The sequence below is a fragment of the Amphibalanus amphitrite genome, unplaced genomic scaffold (genome assembly GCF_019059575.1).
Source record: "Amphibalanus amphitrite isolate SeventyFive unplaced genomic scaffold, NRLGWU_Aamphi_draft 000532F_arrow, whole genome shotgun sequence".
NCBI classification, from domain to species: domain Eukaryota; kingdom Metazoa; phylum Arthropoda; class Thecostraca; order Balanomorpha; family Balanidae; genus Amphibalanus; species Amphibalanus amphitrite.
This window is the reverse complement of record NW_024882026.1, coordinates 433,899-455,059: the sequence shown is the minus strand read 5'-3', so window position 1 is coordinate 455,059 and position 21,161 is coordinate 433,899. Positions and strand designations below refer to the sequence as shown.

General features: G+C 47.4%; 1 protein-coding gene across 1 annotated transcript in view; it reads left to right on the top strand.

Annotated features, from left to right (window-relative positions):
* Positions 1-481: 481 nt before the first annotated feature.
* Positions 482-21,161, top strand: part of LOC122393366 (voltage-dependent T-type calcium channel subunit alpha-1G-like) — a gene marked incomplete at its 5' end in the record, with an annotated part of 44,795 nt that continues 24,115 nt past the window's right edge. The window contains 17 exons of the mRNA XM_043389309.1: positions 482-606; positions 2,773-2,912; positions 3,452-3,615; positions 5,958-6,074; positions 8,260-8,638; positions 10,962-11,167; positions 11,652-11,844; positions 12,446-12,595; positions 12,951-13,112; positions 13,715-13,933; positions 14,366-14,558; positions 16,791-16,942; positions 17,664-17,773; positions 18,140-18,270; positions 18,872-19,021; positions 19,504-19,656; positions 20,181-20,320. Of these exons, the coding sequence (XP_043245244.1) occupies positions 482-606; positions 2,773-2,912; positions 3,452-3,615; positions 5,958-6,074; positions 8,260-8,638; positions 10,962-11,167; positions 11,652-11,844; positions 12,446-12,595; positions 12,951-13,112; positions 13,715-13,933; positions 14,366-14,558; positions 16,791-16,942; positions 17,664-17,773; positions 18,140-18,270; positions 18,872-19,021; positions 19,504-19,656; positions 20,181-20,320 (2,884 nt within the window). The remainder of the gene's footprint in view (positions 607-2,772; positions 2,913-3,451; positions 3,616-5,957; positions 6,075-8,259; positions 8,639-10,961; positions 11,168-11,651; positions 11,845-12,445; positions 12,596-12,950; positions 13,113-13,714; positions 13,934-14,365; positions 14,559-16,790; positions 16,943-17,663; positions 17,774-18,139; positions 18,271-18,871; positions 19,022-19,503; positions 19,657-20,180; positions 20,321-21,161) is intronic.

Genomic DNA, 21,161 nt, shown 5'->3' with positions numbered 1-21,161 from the left:
ATTCATAAGAGCTTTGTTAAAGGTATTTTACAGCTGCTTTAGCTTTAACCTTTTACCTGCATTCATATTTATCCCTTGCTTTTGAGTTTGTTCTCGATTTGGCATGTTTTGCCACTTGCGATGGCTTTTCGCACATGCTTTCGACATCTCATTGGACGTGTTCCTTGCTTGCATCGCAAAATTATGCACGAACTGGTTATCACTTTTGGCATACATGGTCTCCCCATGAAATATTTCACTGGAATCGGCTGTGTGTTTACTGCCCTATTGGCTTGACGTGACACTGAAGTCCTGAACCTTACACAGCAACTTTTCTTTGTTTACACTCCTTTTCACATTGCTCGTATTGGTACGTCTGCCGTTGCGAAGATTTTTTCAACCAAGTGTCCCAACACCCCTGAAGCTTGACCTTTGAGTACCCCCACCACCCATCTAAACCCCTCTGACTCCTATGGCTGCGGCGACTCCGTGTGACTCTCAGGGCCGCGGCGGCGGCGGAGTCACATGAGTCACATGAGCTACTTCAGCCCGGCTCCAGAGCCCGTGACCCGACCCCTGGCGCGCTCTGTGTCCTGGACTACAGACAGGAGAGGCGGCGACTCACAGGTCAGTCCGAGCTGTATACAGATTCGGCACAGGTGATCGAGATATCCCCACTCTCTTAGTTTAGACGGAAGGGGTTACAGCAGTGTTGCTGTCCTCAGAAGAAGCTGATATATTGTCGATTTAATGTGAAAGAAAGTAAAATGTCTGTGAATTAGCAGTACTTGATCTAACGTGGCCTAACCCTAGCCCACCAGGTTTTAAAATCTGTCCTGGCTTGTCGCTTGTCCTGGTGCACAGGGCGTCCTGCCCACTGGTGCCCTCATTTGATCGGTGTACTCCTACCTATTGGTGCTCTCCTGTAAATAGGCGCCCTCTCACCCGAGTCCCGAAGGCGCCTCCTGTAGGTCGCCACCCTGCTACACATTGCTACCCTTCTGCTGGTCGGCGCCCTCATATTATTGGCGCCCTCCTATCTATTGCGCCCTCATGTGAAATTTTGATGGCCGCCCTCCTCCCTTTTGGCACCCTCTTGTTGATGCCGCCCTTCTAGCCATTGGCGCCCTCCTACCTATTGGTTTCCAAGTCCCTCCTGTTGAATGCTAATCGGGGCCCTTCTACCTATTGGCGCCCTCTTGTTGATCGCCGCCCTCCTATCCACTGGCACCTTCCCGTTAAATCGGCGCCCTCCTCACAGACGCCCTCCTGTCAATGTCATGCTCTTGGGCAAAGCGCCCTCCTCACCATTGCCACCCTCCTGTTAATCGTCACCCTTCCACTCATTGACGACTTCCTGTTGATGACCGCCCTCCTACCCATTGGCGACCTCTTGTTGATCGCCACCTTCCTATCTATTGGTGCTCTCCTGTTCCTTACCGCCCTCTCACCCATGGTGCACCCTCCTGTTGATTGTTTATCGGAGCCTTCTTACCTATTGGCGCCCCCTTTTGATCGCCGCCCTTCTACCCATTGGCGGCCAAGTTTCGGTGATTGAATGTGCTAACACTGTATGCATCTGTGAGAAGGTCATGAGGGCTGGTCAAGGTAATTTGGATGAGAAGCCCGAGAAGGCTAATCGATCTCATGAGGTACAGCCCTGTTATGGTTTCTCTTTCTGTTGTTGCCGCCTTCTCGTTGTGCGCTTGTGTTTACGCACCTCGCGCTCCGGTATCAATCCGATATGGTGATCTGGTGTGTATGCCACCGCCAATAAACTTTTCTACATCGTCACCCATGGGCGAAGCTTTCTATACAGCTTGTGTGGCACCGGCCCCACCAAACCTTAGGTATTTTTTACACCTTCAAATTTGGTAAAAGAGCGGGAAGAGCTTTGAACAGTGAGCACGCAAAAGATGTGCCTAAAAAGCGGAGGAAAAGGTTGTTTTCAAAAATTTCGCGCGCCTTCGGCACAGCATTTCACAAACTCTTCTTTACTAGGAACTTAGTACCATGCCAATAACTTGCAACCTTTTTGTCACGTGTGAGATGAGCCCGCGCCAGGAGGTTTCTTCAGACATGCGGTTAAAAAAGATCCGAAAAAGGTGTCACTACGTTACGAGCTTCCGTTTTTTTTCCTGGGGGAGAGAGGGAAGTGGTTGAGCGGGAGGGGCACACCTTTTAGTACATTGCTCTTACACGTGCTCTAAAAATGCAAACCATAGTCGCTAAAAGCAAGGTCATCAGGTCATGTCAAGTGATCTAACTTAAAAAAAGTTTTAAGCATTGTCACTTAAGCTGAGCGGGTGACTTGACCTTTTTTGGCCTGGAGTAAAAACAAAATACACACGATGCCAAATCAATGCAGCATAACCTATATACCAAGTCACGCAAAAAAAAAACTGGTGGCGTGGAAAAAAAACACCTCCACCCCCCCCCCCCCCGCTGAGCGGATTTTTATCTCGCGACCGTATGGCGCCCTCCTGGGGTGAGGTGGCGCCCTCCAAACCCTTGCCCCCCCCCCCTTCGCGATTTTCTAAATACGCCGCTGCTGGTGCACCTTCTCTGTCGTGTTCCAGTCTTACCTTCGCTTCACCTGAAATTCCCTGTAGGGCTATTTTGAACCTATCCTGGACTACGTGAAACCCGCCCGATCCTTTTCTGACCCTAATCCACCCTGATCCTCACCAAATCTTACCCTATGACATCTCTCCAGTGACCTGCCCTTCCGTGATCGAATCGGATTTCATCTGACTTAATCTGACCTAAACTGACCTGACCTCGCCCCACCAGACGTATCACACCTCACAGCTCCGCCGGAGATTATGATGCCGATCATCACAAGGACGGCGGCCACGCCTCAGTCATCTCCCCACGCCACGCTGGAGAGCAGGCACAACCACCGGCACGCTGCCCTGGCTGACGTCATACAGGTGAGAGGGGAGAGAGAGAGAGGGAGATAGAGAGAGAGAGCAGGCACAACCACCGGCACGCTGCCCTGGCTGACGTCATACAGGTGAGAGAGAGAGAGAGAGAGAGAGAGAGAGAGAGAGAGAGAGAGAGAGAGAGAGAGAGAGAGAGAGAGAGAGAGAGAGAGAGAGAGAGAAAGAGAGAGAGAGAGAGAGAGAGAGAGAGAGAGAGAGAGAGAGAGAGAGAGAGAGAGAGAGGAGAGAGAGAGAGAGAGGAGAATATAATGTCATAAAGGGGACAGAACTGTGAGGAACTGATGATTTTGTAGACTTTTAGGTGGTAGTGGGTGAATTGTGCATAGTGATTCTTGATTGAAGGAAACATTGACAAATATGTATGTCCATGGTATTTTTTTATACTTTTTATTTATACCATTTTTCATTAAACTCCACTTTCCTCGTTTTGGCTTGATTTTACCCGGCTTTAATTTCTAACTAATGATCCCAATAAATGCTTTCGATGTCCAACATCTCCCGATGACTCGTTTCCATCTATCCCGCAGGGTGGCGAGTGCCGGAACGGCTCCGGCCTCTCGGGGGCGGGACACTGTTCACTGAGCTCCTGTCCGTCGACACCGGGCCGCTCTGACGTCAGCAGCCACGAGCCAATCGCTGAGGAGGGAGAGGAGGGCACCTCCGAACAGGAGACACCGCAGCCCACACTCAGGTACGCCACCGTTCCCTCTGTTCTACCCTCAGGACAGCCAACTTCTGCATGTCTGCAAACCCCTGTTCTGGGCCGGACGGTCACCGTCATCCGTTGTGGGTGGTAGCTGCAGCCTGCAGCTATTTCAGAACCTGGGTGGTCTGATCAGGGGTGTCAATATGACATGTCCATTTTTTATTACAGATAAGTTTTTTATTATTAATATCGACTGACTTATATGAAACTAGTAAGCGATAATACCAAACTCGCGCGCTGCTAATACGCGCAGATGACTGCTGTGGCAAACATCTGTTTTCAACACGAGAGACAAAACGCTCCATTGTCTAATTCTCATTGATACCGTAACGATTTTGCTGTCCAGTTAACTGGGAACATTCAACATTCAGCTCTATTCAGTTTCTGGATCTCAAACGATTTACTGCTTCAGAGCTTGGAAATTGGCCAACGCGTCTCCCGGAGCCGGCGTCTTCAATTTGGCCGCTTAGTGTGGCGCCGTTGTCGCATTTAAAGCAGACGCTATTTTCTTTCTTTCCGCTTATTTACGCAGAAGGCAGCCACTTAGGAAATCGATGTGACTTGTCGGTAAAAAGCGTTCAACTGCCGTTCGTTAGTTGCTTGTGTGTCGCGGTTCTGCAGTATAGTTCTGTAGTATGGTACAGGCGAGGGCGTATTTATATCGGTTAGGTATGTGAGGAAGAAAGTTTAAGTTCGAACCTATCAACTGGTAGCCCAAGGTCCTGCTTCACAGCAGAAGACGTCATATCCGAACAGGAACGCGGGGTCTCGTTGTCGTTTCTTATATCAGTTCTAATCACGCAGAAAATTACTGTGTGCAATCTTATTTTGTTGCTAGGGACAAAAAAGTTAAATCGATTTAATTGTCGAATTCGAAAAAAAACATCCTAGCAGCATTTCGCTCAGCGTTCGCTTTCCTTTCAGCTGAAGTAAACCCTTCCTATTTCCCACATACAGCTCCAGACTACATCATAGCGCCTGCACGCTGGTCTACCGCGGTCTCTGAGCCAATCAGAAACCCATTACCAGCCCCTGTCGACGTCACCGGGACGTTTTGTGACGTCACAGGGGGTGTTGACCGAGCCGACGCCTCGGTATTTGCAGAGTCCACCGCAGGCCTTTTGATGTGCCGACGCCGACCGCGCTGGGCTGGACCAATAGTCATCGGTTGATCACGTGAGCTGTTGCTGTCACTTGGCGCTAGGCTGTGCAGAATGGCAGGGTCACGTGACACTATGGTGTGGAAATGTTGGCACTCACGTGATAGGACCGATCTGAGTTGACGGGAAATGTGTTTTGCGTTGTTGTTGAAGGAGGTGTTAGCAAGAAGCATACGATGCAATGCTTCGACAGGGTGCTTGTTGTGTTTCTGGGCTACGGGCGCTTGTTAACAGGTGCTTGTTTCGTAATGCATAACTTGTTTTTGCTTATTTTCATCGCTATTAATATTGCGACATAAGCTCGGTTTTAAGCTACAACACTGTCGATCAGCCAAAACATGCAAAAACACATGTCAAACATCGTGGCTTGAAATCCCCGAACGGAAAAAGTTGACTACATATTTATTTGCCTCATCCCTTACTACATATTCCGCAAGTGTTCTACGTACTCGCCCATATGCTGACTGTTGCTTGCCCACCGATAAGCTTTAAAAGTCCCATTTGTCCCGCCTATTATTCAGACGAGCGTTGTTCGTCCTCGGGTCAAATAATGACCTCCGTGTGTAGGATCCCTCCCTTCCGCTGTTCTTTCATATCCTTGGCTCTGATGAGTCTTTCATCGGTCCACGAATGAACGCCCTTTAACCCAGACTCAGCTCCTGTATTTACACGAGTCTTATCGGCTCCGTTGCTTTTGCAGGCATACATGTAGCTACTAGTGGTGTCAATCGGAACTTGAATCTTCGGAATTCCGATTTTGTCCAATGTCCAATTCGGAATTCGGTTGGACAATGACAGCAGGCTTTCGACAACTTTGGACAATCGCTTGCTACACCTTAACATTTTTATAAAGTAATCGTGTTTAACATTGATTGGCTATTAGAAAGCTCAGCTTTCGATATGATTACCACTTTTGAGCTGGTAACGATACATTAAAAGCAAATTAAATAACGGTGTTGAGTGTAAACTATTTCTTAGATGTCGGACATCTTTGAACAAATGGCTGGCTTGGACATTTTTGGACGGACAGTCGACGTAAGTATTGGACATTGGACGGACATTGGACATACGTTTTCTGAAATTGACATCACTAGTAGCTACTAATCACTGTTCATGTCTCTACCGCTGAGTTTTTCTGAGTTCTGATGAGTTAACTCCCTTTTCCAGTCGTCAGGCGAGCGTCAACCGCGGCCAGCCTCGCTCCTGTCTGGCCCGCAGCAGGAGTGTCAGGAGCGGTCACAAAGTCGAGATCGATGACCCGGCGTCGGCACCGACGACTGACAGGTCAGTGGGGTCAGTCGGTACACAGGAGAAGTTGGTGCAGGTCAACAGAGGTCAGTGTATGTAGGTCAGAGGGGCCAGAAAATGACAACAGCGGATACCGGCTGAGATCATGACGGGCCGCCGGGAGGCGTTATTTGGCAAACGAGCGGCGTTGGAATGGGTCCATAGAGAATTAAGCAAGGAAAGGTTGGAGTAGGTCAAGAGAGGTCAAAAGATCCTCCCCGCATGCTGTGGGCAGCTTTGTCAACACCTAATCTAAAACTGTACAGTCATATTTCAACCATCCACCACGACCGCCTACTACGAGCGCTAACTCCTATAGCACTATACGCAATCCATCAACTAGCACCATCCTCTAGCTGCTAACAGCATCCACTAGCACCATTCGCTAGCACTCTCAGCTACCATCCGCTAGCACGCCTAGCTTTTAGCACTATTTACTAGCACCATCCACTAGCACTAGAACCACTATTCTAGTACAAGTGCTACCCCTGTGAGAGGAAGCTCGACATTGGCAAACAATATGCTCGTCTCGAGTGGCTGGCCCCTGAATGGCTGACTAGAATCGAGCCGAGCACAGCCGAGGAGACGACTTTGGGAGGGTCTCATTTGGAGCGACTTCTGAGCACCGCCTGCGAAATGTTCAAACATAGATCTGAAGATGAATGGGAGGATGAGAAGGATCAGACGGGAGAGAGGGAGAGAGAGAGAGAGAGAGAGAGAGGGAGGGAGAGGTGAGGTGAGGTGGGTGAGTGAGTGAGTGAGTGAGTGAGTGAGTGAGTGAGTGAGTGAGTGAGTGAGTGAGTGAGTGAGTGAGTGAGTGAGTGAGTGAGTGAGTGAGTGAGTGAGTGAGTGAGAGTGAGTGAGTGAGTGAGTGAGTGAGTGAGTGAGAGAGAGAGAGAGAGAGAGAGAGAGCGAGGGGGAGAGAGAGAGAGAGAGAGAGAGAGAGAGAGAGAGAGAGAGAGAGAGAGAGAGAGAGAGAGAGAGAGAGAGAGAGAGAGAGAGAGAGAGAGAGAGAGAGAGAGAGAGAGGATCGTGCTGAAAGGGAGTGAAACTGACTGCATAGGAGACGAAGAGCGTTGATGGAAAATGAGAGGATGAAGAAGAGTACGATGGGATGCTAAAAGGGAGGTGTAAGAGGGAGGTCAGAATTAGAGGATCCGAGGTGAGAAAATGAGAGTGCGAAGAATCGGAGATAGAGAAGCAGCAGTGGACTAATTGGGAAAGAGGAGTGAAAACCTCTGTGAAAAACTGTTCAGTGGGGAGAGAGAACGGTATTGGAGAGGTGGCGAGAGAATTGCGTTGATCGTGTTGGTCTCAGAGGCAGGTGCAGTACGAATTGCAAAAGCCCGATAAATTGGAACGCTTTGAAGCTGCAGCTACAGCCGCAGTGACATTCATCGAGCAGTGGCGGGGGCGAACGACTTTTGGTGTCGCCTTTAGCTGGATTCGAATCACTGGTTTTGTATGGGGTCAGGGGCGAAAGGAGAACGATTCGTAGCCCAAAGAATTGATTGAGAAGAGGCAGGAAGCATCTGACAAAAGACGGTTGTCCAGGGCACAGTCGGGGAACAGGCAGGATATATATTTTACAAATGGTCTGTATGTAACGTACATGAAGATTCGCACAAATGCTATTGCTAAAATTGCAGCTTTGTTTATTGAGGGCGACGTGCTCATATTTAAACAAATCGAACAGTGTTTTTTTCTGCAGCGAGATCTGAAAACGCCAAACGCAGACCGACAAACGCTAGTGCACTTTGGAGCAACATTCATAATTCACTCCGCAAAATGTACGCCCGCCCGACGCGTGTCATAAATGTTCGTTAGTGTTGGTCGATCCACGCGGGAACACGTTGAACGGAGATTTATATTCTCCACAGACAAGGCAACGGGCGGGAACTTTTGTAGGCAGGCAGAGTGCTACCATGCACACGCGTGTTAAAGATTCGTAACATTTTTTTAGGTGGTGAGAAGCAACGATCTCTCTTAAGTGTCCGAATGTTCGAAAAATTAGGTACTGCATTTTTTTTCTCCCACAAAAGGTATGGGTAAACAAGATATCTAAGTATTTTGCTTGGTTTATTTTCGTAATGTTAACCCTAATGTATTCTTATTCCCTAAATCACAACCACTGACTGTAATAGAATTGCTTCTTACTGATTCATGGCTCCTCACTTCCCAGACTGTCGGGGCGAGACGAGCTATACCAGCGGTACAACGGTCGCGTGAGGAAGTTCTCATGCGACTCCCAGCAGCGGCCACCGTCCAGCGACGGCTCCAGAAGGCTGAGTTTCTCCGACACACCGTCCAGCTTCATGGCCAGCCGTCATAACTCCTTCGGCAGTCGCCGAAACTCCACTGTTAGCCGGCATAACTCGTTTGGGAGCCGGCCTAACTCACTGAGTAGTCGGCAGAATTCCTTTCGGAGTCGAAACAACTCGATTGGAAGCCGGTACTATTCGATTGGCAGCCGTCAAAACTCAGTTGGGAGCAGGAGGAATTCGGTCACCAGTCGACAAAACTCGTTTCGGTTCAGTCGACAGAGCTCACTGCATCGGCAGGTAAGCGGAGCTGTTCATTAACTAAAATCCTAGAAATTTATTGCTACATCGTTCCGTCGTCCCATCCTCAGGACATTCAAATCCTTCTCCTCCACACCTCAATCTCCTGTTCCGGGATGGACGGGTTAACATTATCCCATGCGGATAAGGAGTAGCCCGTAGCCGGGCATGCGGTGACTGTCATGGGGCTGGGTGGCCTGTCCACTGGACGGGCTCAGCCCCGGTGACTCACTAGGGTGCCCGCCCAGACCAATATCTCCCCCTAATTTCTATCATCCTTCCGACTCTGAAATGGTCTCATTAGACCAAAAGAGCCTAACCCAACAAAGCAAAAACAAACTATTGCTACTAGAAATCCTGTTGCTAAAAAAGTACCTCCTCATTCGTCATCGCGATCCCCATGACAAGCCCATCGGGATCCTCCTCACACTTCCCTTTCCGGACTGGTGGTCATTCCTTTCAGACACCCGGTGGTGGGGACAAGCCCTCTCTGGATTTCACCCTCTCTGGGTGACCGTTTGAGCGGCAGGGCGGGCTGTCCTATTGGGACAATGCCGTCCTACCGGGTGGTCTCGGCCACTGCGACGCACCGTCGGTGGTCCGCACAGTCCAATGTTTACCTCCCATCCTGTCATGCTCCAGCTCTGCAATGGCCCGTTTAGCCAGAAAGAGTTTACTTCCAACCAAACAAACAAGCAAGACATGCCTATTTGCTTGTTATTTATTTACGGGTATATCGTAGGAGCTGAAGCGGATCTGTAAATAATTTTGAGTTTAATATAGACTTCAGCTTTCTGCATTTATTTTTCACCGGTTGTTTTATGGGATGAGAGCTGGACCGGTTAATAAGAGCGGATAATGATTGCAGCACCGGCTAATGGAAATGTGCGTTGAGACGTCGTGCCTATATCCAGATCAGTTAAATTTGATTAACTTTTGAGTTGTCAAGGATCATTTTTATGTGTGTACTCAACGTGAATGCTAGCGACATGCTAGCAATAGCTGTTTTTTTTTTTGCATCCCTCGCCCACTTAACCCGGCCGGGCCCGGGGGGTAATCCCAACCACCGCAGCTCGGGGGGGGGGGCGTTTTTCGCCCCCCCCTGTCTAACTCCGTAAATAAGGGAGCTACGGAAACAAAAGCGATACCAAACGAAAGGTCCTTACGAGACGATTCTAATGCACCTAAAATTTTTGACCTCAGGTCAATTTTCAAGGTCAGAGGTCAAGGTCAAAGGCCAAAACCGGCACATGTGTAGTGATCTCAAAGGAAGCCTTCTAGAGGACGGCAGGCTGCATCAAACCGGCAAAATTGGGTGTCAAACGAAAGAAGAGAATCTGAGGATTCTGAAAATGTGCTCCAAATCAAAGGTCAAGGTCAAGGTCACGCTCAAAATTGACCTCAAACTTGGCACTTTTTCGCACATCTTGCGTGCTAACTTCCAAGATGTTTTGAAATGTTTTGAGGCTTATCAGTTCCCTATTTGTGATTCATCTTACGATACAAGGCTGCTCAAAGGTCAAGGTCACAGAAGAGTATCCCTGCTAGAGGCTATTTCACTGATTCAAGTTAGTAATAATAAATAAGAAAATTTTGCCATCCGGAAGCTCTAAATGAAGGCTTAGAGGAAAATAGATGCCAGATTCGTGATCAGCGGGTACAAATCCATCATAAACGACCTTTCATGTGTCAAGGTCAACCAGAGGTCATTCGAGGTCACATGAGGTCAACATGAAACTTGACCTTTTCCGAACAAAATATATATCATTCGACGCGGCTTGACAAGGCGAATGCGATGGTACCACTGCCGTAGCTCTAGGACCATTTTTGTCGAAGTTATTTGCGAAAAACTAAAACCACATTTCGGGGTCGTTGACCTGACCTCTGACCTCAGGTCACCAAAACTATTTTTCTATTTTTCTCTAGATCAAACGCTACACAGCCGTGCTCGTAATTTGTCTTTATCTCTAAAACTCTATTTTTAGCAGCTATTTGAAGTTTGCGTCTGCGACGCCGAAGTTTGCCGTACAGGGGTCTAGAAAAATGGACCTTGTGACGTCATCAAGGGGGCTAGGTCAAAATTTTTTACTTCAGAAGATGTCAAATTGATGTGAGAAAAGGTATTGAAAGTTTCGCCTTCTTATCCCTAAGCGTTCGGGAGTTATCGCAAATATTCGCCAGGGGGGGGCCGAAAAACGCCCCCCCCCCCCGGGCCCGCGAGGGTTAAACTCTTACCCTCTACATAACCTCATACCTCCCCCCTCACACCCGCAACTCTGATGTCATCACACCGTCATGACGTCACCATGGCAATCGCCTGCAGTCCTCGGTGTGCTCCCGGTCGTCGGCGGCGCCCAAGTTCACCGTTCTCGCGCTGGACACGATACCCCTGGACCGGAGTGGCTCGGCTCTCACCAACTCCATATCACCACATAAGAAGGTGCCGAAACTGCTGGGTCTCTTCGAGCCGCTCGAGTGTATGAAGAAGAGGGCTGACTGGTCGCTGTATCTCTTCGCCCCGGATAATGTGTAAGTAGGAGGTAGTATAAAATTGGGGTAGGAGAGTTGGCAGTCCCTTAGTGAAGATTGTTAGGAGAGTGTGTGGGTAACGATGTGAGATAGATTGAAAGAGAGGTGTTTTGTCTTCAATCCCTCCTTCAATCCCTTTCAGTCCCCATTGCGGGGTCGAAAGGAGTTTGACTAGACTGGTCTGGATCACGGCTTTGTTGAGGCTCTTCTTTGAAACAGTGATCTAAGAGTGCACCTCTAAGGCGATCATAAATGTTCTATCGAGGTAATATCAAAACGACATTATTTGACGACTCATACCAGCTCGAATATAGCATTAGCTAGTTCAACGTTCAACGTTATTGCTCATTATGTTTGGTTACCTCGCCTCCAAAAGTGCTCGTTGGTGCAAGGCCCACATTATCGGTGAGCCTCGCATTATATCGGTGAGCGTTCCCCATTACTACTGTCTCCCCCCCCCCCTCTCCTCACCTTCATGCTACAGCGTGCGGCGACTATGCCGATGGCTGACGGCGCAGCGCTGGTTCGACCACACCATCCTATTCTTCATCGCCCTCAACTGTATCACGCTGGCCATGGAGAGACCCAACATCCCTCCCGACTCGTACGAGCGGGCCTTCCTCGTCGCCTGTAACTACCTCTTCACGGTGGTCTTCGGACTGGAGATGCTGGTCAAGGTGGGTGCATTTAAGAGAGAGGTAGGGTGTTGGAGATGTAGTTGTTGTACCGACCACTCGGTTGGATGTGGTACAAACAGCTAATTGAAAACGTAATTGCTTGAGTCCCTAGTCGGCTTAAAAACGTGACATAGTCCGTGGGTTCTAATATGATTAATGTTAGATTAAATCGCATTGTATTCAATATTCATAGTTGTTCATGTGCACAGGCGACACTGCGAACGGTGAATTGAGAATCGTATCATGATAAATATCCTTGTATTAGTGGTATGAGGCTACCCGAATCCGATACTACTTACCCCGCCGCGCTTTAGCAGCTAATCAGAACTGAATGTTACAAGTTCGACTGATTTCCATGGGAGAATGGAATGATTAGCTGCTCGCTTTCTACTCCTTTCCTCGGCATATCTTCGTCATTTCATCTAAATTGCAAATGATATTGAAACAGCGTAACAAATATGTACATACTCTGCCCCAATCTCCGTAATCGCCATATGCGGATTTTTTGAAGGCTATATGCGGATTTTTGGAAGACTTTATGTCAATACACACATGCCTACATACATACATATGTAATTATTCTGACCTTTTCCCCTTGCAGGTGATATCCCATAACCTGTTGTACGGCCACAACAGCTACTTCAGTTCGGGCTGGAACGTCATGGACGGCATCCTGGTACTCATCAGCGTGGTTGACCTCTGCATGTCTCTCATGTCCACCGGCTCACCAAAGATCTTCAACATACTCAGGGTTAGTTGTCTGAGAGAGGGGGAGAGAAAGAGAGGGAGAGAGAGAGAGAGAGAGAGAGAGAGAGAGAGAGAGAGAGAGAGAGAGAGAGAGAGAGAGAGAGAGAGAGAGAGAGAGAGAGAGAGAGAACACGATAGCGTTTAGAGGTTGGTCAAGCGTAACTTTATCTCATCAGTGGTAACAGAAGGTAGAAGGTGTCGTCTAGTTTTCGGAAAACTATTACGCTCACTGTTTTTATTCTCTGTCGGTAAGTTTGTCGTATGTTGCGCTCATTTTCGGTTGCTATTCCGTGCTATGTCGGTATGTTTGCCGTATATTGCGCTCACTGTTGGTTGTTATTCTCCTGTTGTGTTGGCAGGTGTTCCGCTTGTTGCGCTCACTGCGTCCCTTGCGGGTCATCAACCGCGCACCCGGTCTGAAGCTGGTGGTACAGACGCTGCTTTCCAGCCTGAAGCCCATCGGTAACATCGTCCTCATCTGTATGACCTTCTTCGTCATCTTCGGCATTCTCGGCGTTCAGGTTTGTATCAAGGCTGAAACGCTCTTTCTGCATTCAGGAAATCGCATGCGAGAGCCTATTCAAATACATTATAATTCTTCCCGCATCAATCGCATCCGAGAGGTGCGTGCGATTGATGCGAGCGTGCTTCCATGTATGTTATTAGGCTCTCGCATGCGATTCCCTGACTGCGGAAAGAGTCTGTTTCAGACTTCAGGAACTAGTGAAAGGCAGAAGGGTCACATCCGGTAGAAAACCTCTGTGTCCTTGGCTTTCTTAGGTATTTATATATTTAATTAGATGAGGGCAGATTGTTGCATTGGGTAAGAGGCTTCAGAATATTTGCTAATGTGTTCTGCGCAGTGAACACCATATCATTATTATTTGCATGCAAACATAATTGATCAATGTCGGGAAATAACGGCTCGGAAGCACAAAATTAGAAGCGACATTTCAAACTGTATATTGCCGAATCGATAATGGCTATACCATTAACTGAATGCTGAATGATTAGCTTCAATCAAAGGGCACTTCAGCAAGGTTTCAATAAGCAATTCCAAACACATCTACCTACGACGAATAGCGCTAATACTACCTCACTAGCATCCCCCTTTCCTCCACAGCTGTTCAAGGGCACATTCTACTACTGCGACGGTGACGACTTAGTGGGTGTCACCAACAAAACTGAGTGTCTCAGTCGACCGGGAAACGTCTGGGTCAACCGCAAGTACAACTTTGACAACCTGGGCACGGCGCTGATGGCCCTGTTCGTGCTCTCGTCGAAGGACGGCTGGGTGAACATCATGTACACCGGTCTGGACGCAGTGGGGGTGGATCAGCAGGTGGGAAGGAGTTGCTGAATCGTCTGGAGGGTGCCTGGAAGGTGGCGCCAGTTTGTTGAATTTGTTGGTTTTTAAGCTTCTTTTGGTTGTTGTCTTTAGATCTTCTTTGCCAGTATTGAGAAGGGTTGTGTGAGCTGAATAAATGCATAATTATTTTCAGTCCATGCGATTGAACGAACAAGAAAGGAGCCACAGGGGAACTTAACGGGACAATGAGAAAGCTTGTCGATATTGTCATTTTGATAGTGTGATTTGTAAAGCTGTCGATAATGGTTTTAATTCTAGGTTTATGTCCAATTACATATTTGCTCTTTCCAATCAAACATTATCGTGATATTTCTATAATTGACAGGCAGTCAACGCCTACCCAAAGCGTGGTGTGTAAAATCAGACCTATATAACATACCGTGCCGTCCCACTATCCCTCCGCAGCCGATCGAGAACTACTCCGAGTGGCGTCTGGTGTACTTCATCTCGTTCCTTCTCCTGGTCGGCTTCTTCGTGCTCAACATGTTCGTCGGAGTCGTGGTGGAAAACTTCCACCGGTGTCGTGAAGAACAAGAGAAGGAGGAGAAGGCGCGCAGGGCCGCCAAACGAGCCAAAAAGATGGAGAAGAAGAGGAAAAGTATGATGCTGGCCAACGGCTGCGGTTGGTGGAGACATCTTGTGGCGACTTGTCAAAGCTTAACTTGGTTTGTCACCGCTGCTCGCAGCACCCGTTTGCTTGCGGCCGGCCGCCCTCGGGGTCACCTGGTGCAGCCAGAGACCCAGGCCATGTTTGACGGTACGCTACTAGCGGGTAGTAGCGGCTACCAGCGATTTCGGATTAAAATCAACAAACTGGAGGCTCACTTTGCAGTTTATTGATGTTTCAATGGGAACCGAAAATGCTAGAAGCCACTACTACCCTCTAGAAGCGTGCTGTGAAACAGGGCGGCGGGGTGCGGTCAGCCGCTTCACGGCCTGCCTTGGTATGGTTTGTCAGCCGCCGCACGATGCCTACTCCAGGACACCGTTTTTTTTTTTTTAAATAGTGACGTCATTAGTATATGACGTCATCGGTATGTGGCTCAAGAGCAAATCAACGGTGGACGAGACAGGTATTATAAGCTCATGCTTAAAATTTTGATCTCAATTCATCCGTGAGATGTTTTCAAATCAAATTGCTCAGCTTGCTTCATTCAGTGGTTATTGATGCAAGGTGACATTTGGTCTTGCAGTCTCGATTTTTCGCCACCCGTTGCATGGTCCACCGCTGGTTTGTGACACTATTTTTAGCTAGGGATAGACATTAGCATTAGACTGCTCATTGTGAAGTCACAACTTGCGGAGTAATTGATTTTGTGTTTATTTGAAACAAGGTTGACTCCCCGATAAGCATAATGTATCTTCATCTGTCATACAGCTCACTGTGGTAGTTGCGCTTATTTCCTGAACTAACATGAATCAATCACACGAATAAAGCCTGTTTCTTCTTCGCGTTACTAAAAATACGACACCGTACTTTCCTGAGAGCATTCCGCATGTTTTGCTATCAATAACAAAACATTAAAATGCCGGACTCCTATCGCTTCATTGTTAACCCTATTAGTGGCAGGTTCCTGGCTACCCCTATTAGTGGCAGGGGGGCTGTTTACGACCCCCCCTTGATATCTCGAGATCTAACGGGCCGATTTTCAAAATTCAAACGGCATTCGATTTCGCTCAACGAGATCTACATTTCTAAAAAAAACAAAAATAAAAAATGTCAATAGGGGGGGTAGAGGGGGGGGGGGTAAAAACGGGCAAATTGCAGATACACTTTAGACTGTTTATCACGGCCAGGTTTCTGAACCAATCTTAACGCAACTTTTGCCGATCGATAGAGAATGAACCAGGAATTCACATGGATCCTAAAAATATGCATTTCCAAAAATCATAGGCGGATACAGATCATTGAGATTGGGGGTACACAAAAAGTATAGTAAATAAGGTTTTTGTTGGTACTGTTTCTAAAAAGGGTGGCAATGGTCTTGTTATGTTACAATTTTCTTATGAGAGAACGACTAAAATTGTATTGGTCATGCATAGGCGGTGTCAGGGCACCTATGTTGGGAGGTAAAAAATAACCCCCCTTTTTGGACGCCTGGATCCGCCTATTATAGCAAAAACGTGTCAAAAGAGGATGCACAATAACTTTGTATATGTTATCACATGATACCTTTCATTCACTGTTCGTAAAACTGGTGCAGCATCGTGATCTTCGCCCAAATGACTCGCTTCACGAATAGGACCCCCCAATTCCCAGTGCTCTGGAGCCGCCCCTGGTAAAGTTATGAACTTGAAAGTTTCAGGGAATGTGCCCAATTTAGTTTTAGGAAAAGTCAGAAAATTTCAGCATCGTAGCTTCAGCGGTTTCGGAGATATTCCCGAAAAACCTGAGGGGTGGATAAAAACAACCCCCCCCCCCTGCCACTAATAGGGTTAAACAATCCAGCAATAAAATAAGTGCATCGTCAATTTTTGAGCACCGCGTGGTTTTCTAGCTTGGAACTAACAGCATGTTCAAAAATGGCTCATCTCGCTGTAATTTTGTCCAACGACACCCGAAATCGAACTCCACTGCCCACTTGTTCTTCGCTTTAATTTTCAATCTTAATGTCCTAACACCTTTTCAGCACCAGTATGGGCTGACTGTGAAAACTCCGCTCTCAATCAATCTTGAACACTTTCTCATCACCTTTTGGATGGTTGGCTTATGCCTCTCTTCACCTGTCATCACACAATATTGATAAGTAATGTTTTACGTCGCTTTATTACGCTCTCTGACCTTCCTTTATGTGCCTCTCTCCACCTATTTCTCCCCTCTCTTCCACAGAAATGCGCGAGCAGCCCTACTACGCCACGTACACGCCCGGGCGCCTTCTCATCCACAACATCGTCACCTCCAAGTACTTCGACCTGGCCATAGCCAATGTGATCGGTCTGAACGTGGTCTCCATGGCTATGGAGTACTACAAGATGCCCGAGGTAGGCAAGTGCTCTATGTGAGCCATAAGATATCCGAGGTAGGGCTCCAATCCACTGTTCCGTAATTTTCCATCCTCAGGGCAGTCAAACCATTGTTCTCTAGACCCTCTGTACCGGGATGTATGGTCATTTTTATCCGATGTGAGTAGCTCCTCAGGAGCAGGCTCAGGTGCGGTGGTGTGACCGTTAGCGGGGCTGGGTGTCTGTCCACGTGATGGGCTCAGCCCCGGTGGAGAACTATTGTTGCCGCCCATGACAATCTCTTCCCTAATTCTTATCATCCTTTCGAGCCCATTTGGACCAAAAAGGCCTAGCGCACGACAAAAAAAGGAATCAAAGTACCCTATGCCCTAATGATGCCCGAGATAGGACTTCAAATGTCGTCGGTGGGTCTCACGTACCCGAGCTGAGTTTTAGATGTCGAGTTGTGTCTCCAAGTGATCGTGGGTGTTTTTCAAGTCGACAGTGGGATGTCCCTAAATTCAGGGGAACTGAAAATTATTGGCCAGCTGTAAATAGAGGGAAGGCATCTTGTTGACGGTAAAAAAAAACAGCGTGATTTAGTTAATAGGTATGAAGATGCGCTTAAGAATTTCATATACAACACTATAGTGTTGTGGTGAATGCCTCTATTTACTCGGTATTTATGAAGGAGGCAATGTGAATGACAGCTTACGGTGTTATGTGGCTGATCTGTTCCTAACATAACCGTGATCGTTAGGAGTTGCGGTACGCGCTGCGCGTCTTCAACTTCTTCTTCACTGCCGTCTTCACGTTGGAGATGCTGATGAAGGTGGTGGCACTCGGCTGGAGGCGCTACCTCAAGGACAGGTTAGTGAACAGGTCAAGGTCATCGGCTGTCTGATTCGGCGTTTTGTCACAGATGTTGGTAAGAAATTTGACCGCAATATAAGGTATGCATTCTACTAGTTATATTTTAACATTCATTTATCTTACGGTAAAAAATGCAGCACTTGGCACTAGCTTTGGTGGTTCATAACATGCACGATAATAATAAAAAACTGGATTTCGGTATCATGGTTTTGTCCATGTCCTTCGACTTTGACCTCTGTTTCCTTTGTGACCTTGCTGTTATCCTACTTTGACACCTAACCTATAACCCTAGATCCCTAACCTCTGGTCTCTAACCGCTGACCTTTGACCTCTGACCGCTGACCTCTGGCCTCTGACTTACAGGTGGAACCAGCTGGACGTCGGTATCGTGGTCCTCTCGGTGGTCGGTATCGTACTAGAGGAGATGGAAAACGACCTGATACCCATCAACCCGACCATCATTCGAGTCATGAGAGTCATGAGGATAGCCAGGGGTGAGTATGAGAGTCATGAGGATAGCCTTGGGTGAATCTGAGGGTCATGAGGATAGTCAGGGGTCAGTGCGCCAACTTGGGACGGGCTGAGGTTTCAGAGGTGGGTGACCCTTTGGTCACGTGTCTGCAGAGGTGGGTGACCCTCTGGTCACGTGTCTGCAGAGGTGGGTGACCCTCTGGTCACGTGACCGAAAAGTGTACATTGCATGCTATGTATCTAATTGAGCAGGGTCTGTTGATTTGTTGATGTAAAGAGGTTTTGATGGAATGACTGACGGAACGAATGAATCAACGGATAAATGAATGAATGAATGAAGTGATGAATGGATGGATTAATGAAATAAAAAGGTATGAATGAATGGCATAATATGGTAAGGAATGTGTTTTGAACTCTAACCGAAAGGAAATAACCCATGTCGAATAAAGTATTCAACTTTGATGCAGAAGAAGGAATAAAATCGTCTTTAGATATGACGGTCTATTAAACAGGTGGGTGCATCTGTATTTAGTTGATATCTTTCCGAAATTCCGTCTCCTTTGTTACGATTTTATCGTTCTAATTCAACGCCAGTCTGACTGCGAATTGTCGTTTTGTTTCCAGTGCTGAAGCTGTTGAAGATGGCGAAGGGAATCCGGGCCCTGCTGGACACGGTAATGCAGGCGCTGCCGCAGGTCGGCAACCTGGGCCTCTTGTTCTTCCTACTGTTCTTCATCTTCGCCGCACTGGGAGTGGAGCTGTTTGGTCGGCTTGGTGAGAGAGGAAGAGTTCGGGAGGGAGAGAGAGAGAGGGAGAGAGAGACAGAGAGAGAGAGAAAGAGAGAGAGAGAGAGAGAGAGAGAGAGAGAGAGAGAGAGAGAGAGAGAGAGAGAGAGAGAGAGAGAGAGAGAGAGAGAGAGAGAGAGATGTGGCCTTGGATACCAGGGAAAAGGGGACATGGGTGCTGGGTAAAATTCAGGTTTGTTGACATGTGATGAGAATGCGGATACTTTTGAATATGACAGGCCTTGCTTGGCTGACTGCTGCTGTTTTTATTGTTTCATGCGTACTTTTTTAATGAATATGATTCTTAAATTTTAATTGTAGGAATTATATATTCGTTTAGACGTCTATCAATCACATTGGCATGAAACCAATGCAATCAATGCAAATAGTTACTGAGCACCAGGAAACGTCAGTGTGCTTACCTGCAAGTAACACATCAATTATGACACTCCAATTCATCGCGTTTTTCAGAGTGTAAGGAGGAGTACCCCTGCCAGGGTCTGGGCGAGCACGCCAACTTCAGAAACTTCGGCATCGCCTACCTGACGCTGTTCAGGGTGGCGACCGGAGACAACTGGAACGGCATCATGAAGGACACGCTACGGGAGAACTGCGATTCGTCAGGTCAGAAAGTTGTCAGTTTGGTAATCGGGACTCCCATGAGTGGCTGCTTATGGTGATGGCCAGAAACTGTAAACTGTTGGCCATAATACGGAACAAGAATTGTGTGCAGTTGATGATTGAAGTCCCAAGAAACGACTTTATTTAGTAAACTGTATTTCATCGGATGTGCAGGGTCTCTGTACATCTCACGATGATGATTTTTTTTCGCAATCTCTAACTGATGTTGTTGATAAAAACAAAACAGGGCGGGTGAGTCGGATAGGATTATAAAAGATAATGTGCTGGTCCATTTATGTACAAGCGTTACGCATGTATCGTTGGTGAAGATGAGGGTTTCAGCAATCAATACGTTAAATGCGTTAAATACCGTCATCCTAAGAGAGTTAAGACCATAATTACCCTAAAATGATATCCATCTACTAAACATATGTCGACACGACCATGTTTCTTCGCCGTGTTTCATCAAAGCACTATGCAGCCACGCATCGACTCCAACTGACCCCTGGCTCGCTCTTTGTCGCCAGCGGACTGCATCAAGAACTGCTGCGTCTCGCCCGTGATAGCCCCCATCTTCTTCGTCGTGTTCGTGCTGATGGCTCAGTTTGTGCTCGTGAATGTGGTGGTCGCGGTGCTGATGAAACATCTGGAGGACAGCCATAAACAGGTGAAGTGTTACAAACAGATCACAAACATGTGAGGTGCCACAAAGAGGTGAGATGTCACAAACAGGTCACAAACAGATTATAAGCACTACACAAACAGGTAAGGTGCCACACATATGTCACAAACCGCTCACAAATGGGTGAGGTGTCACAAACAGGTGAAGTGTTACGAACAGATTGTAAGCACTACACAAACAGGTGAGGTGTCACAAATAGGTCACACACAGATGAGGTGTCACAACTCACAAACAGGTCACAAACAGGTGAATGAGGTGTCACAAACAGGTCACACACAGATGAGATGTCACAACTCACAAACAGGTCAGAAACAGGTGAATGAGGTGTCACAAACAGGTCACACACAGATGAGATGTCACAACTCACAAACAGGTCAGAAACAGGTGAGGCGTCACTAACAGAGCACAACCAAATACGGTTTCACAAACAGGTTACAGACAGATGAGGTGTTACATCTCACGAGATGTAACACATAGATCACAGACAGACAATTGAATCGCATATAGGTTGATTGTCACAAACAGGTTACATGCAAAAAAGTCGCAAACAGAAGTCACAATTGTATTGGTTGTAACTGTCAAACGACAAACCTTCAGAAGGCTACAAACGTGCGAAATTGAGCCCGCTTAGGTGCTCAAAAGCACAACAATCCATAAGTATGGGTGTCGTCACCGCCGTGAGTGATTGAAGCGCGTTTTATGGTTTGTGAGAGTGTGTAGTTAAAATGACGGCTGGTTAAATGAATCAAAATCATTTAGTGGTGCAGCACAGCCCGTCCTGAGAGATATATTCAATTTTGGCTTGGCAAACGGTTTCTGCGAAAAA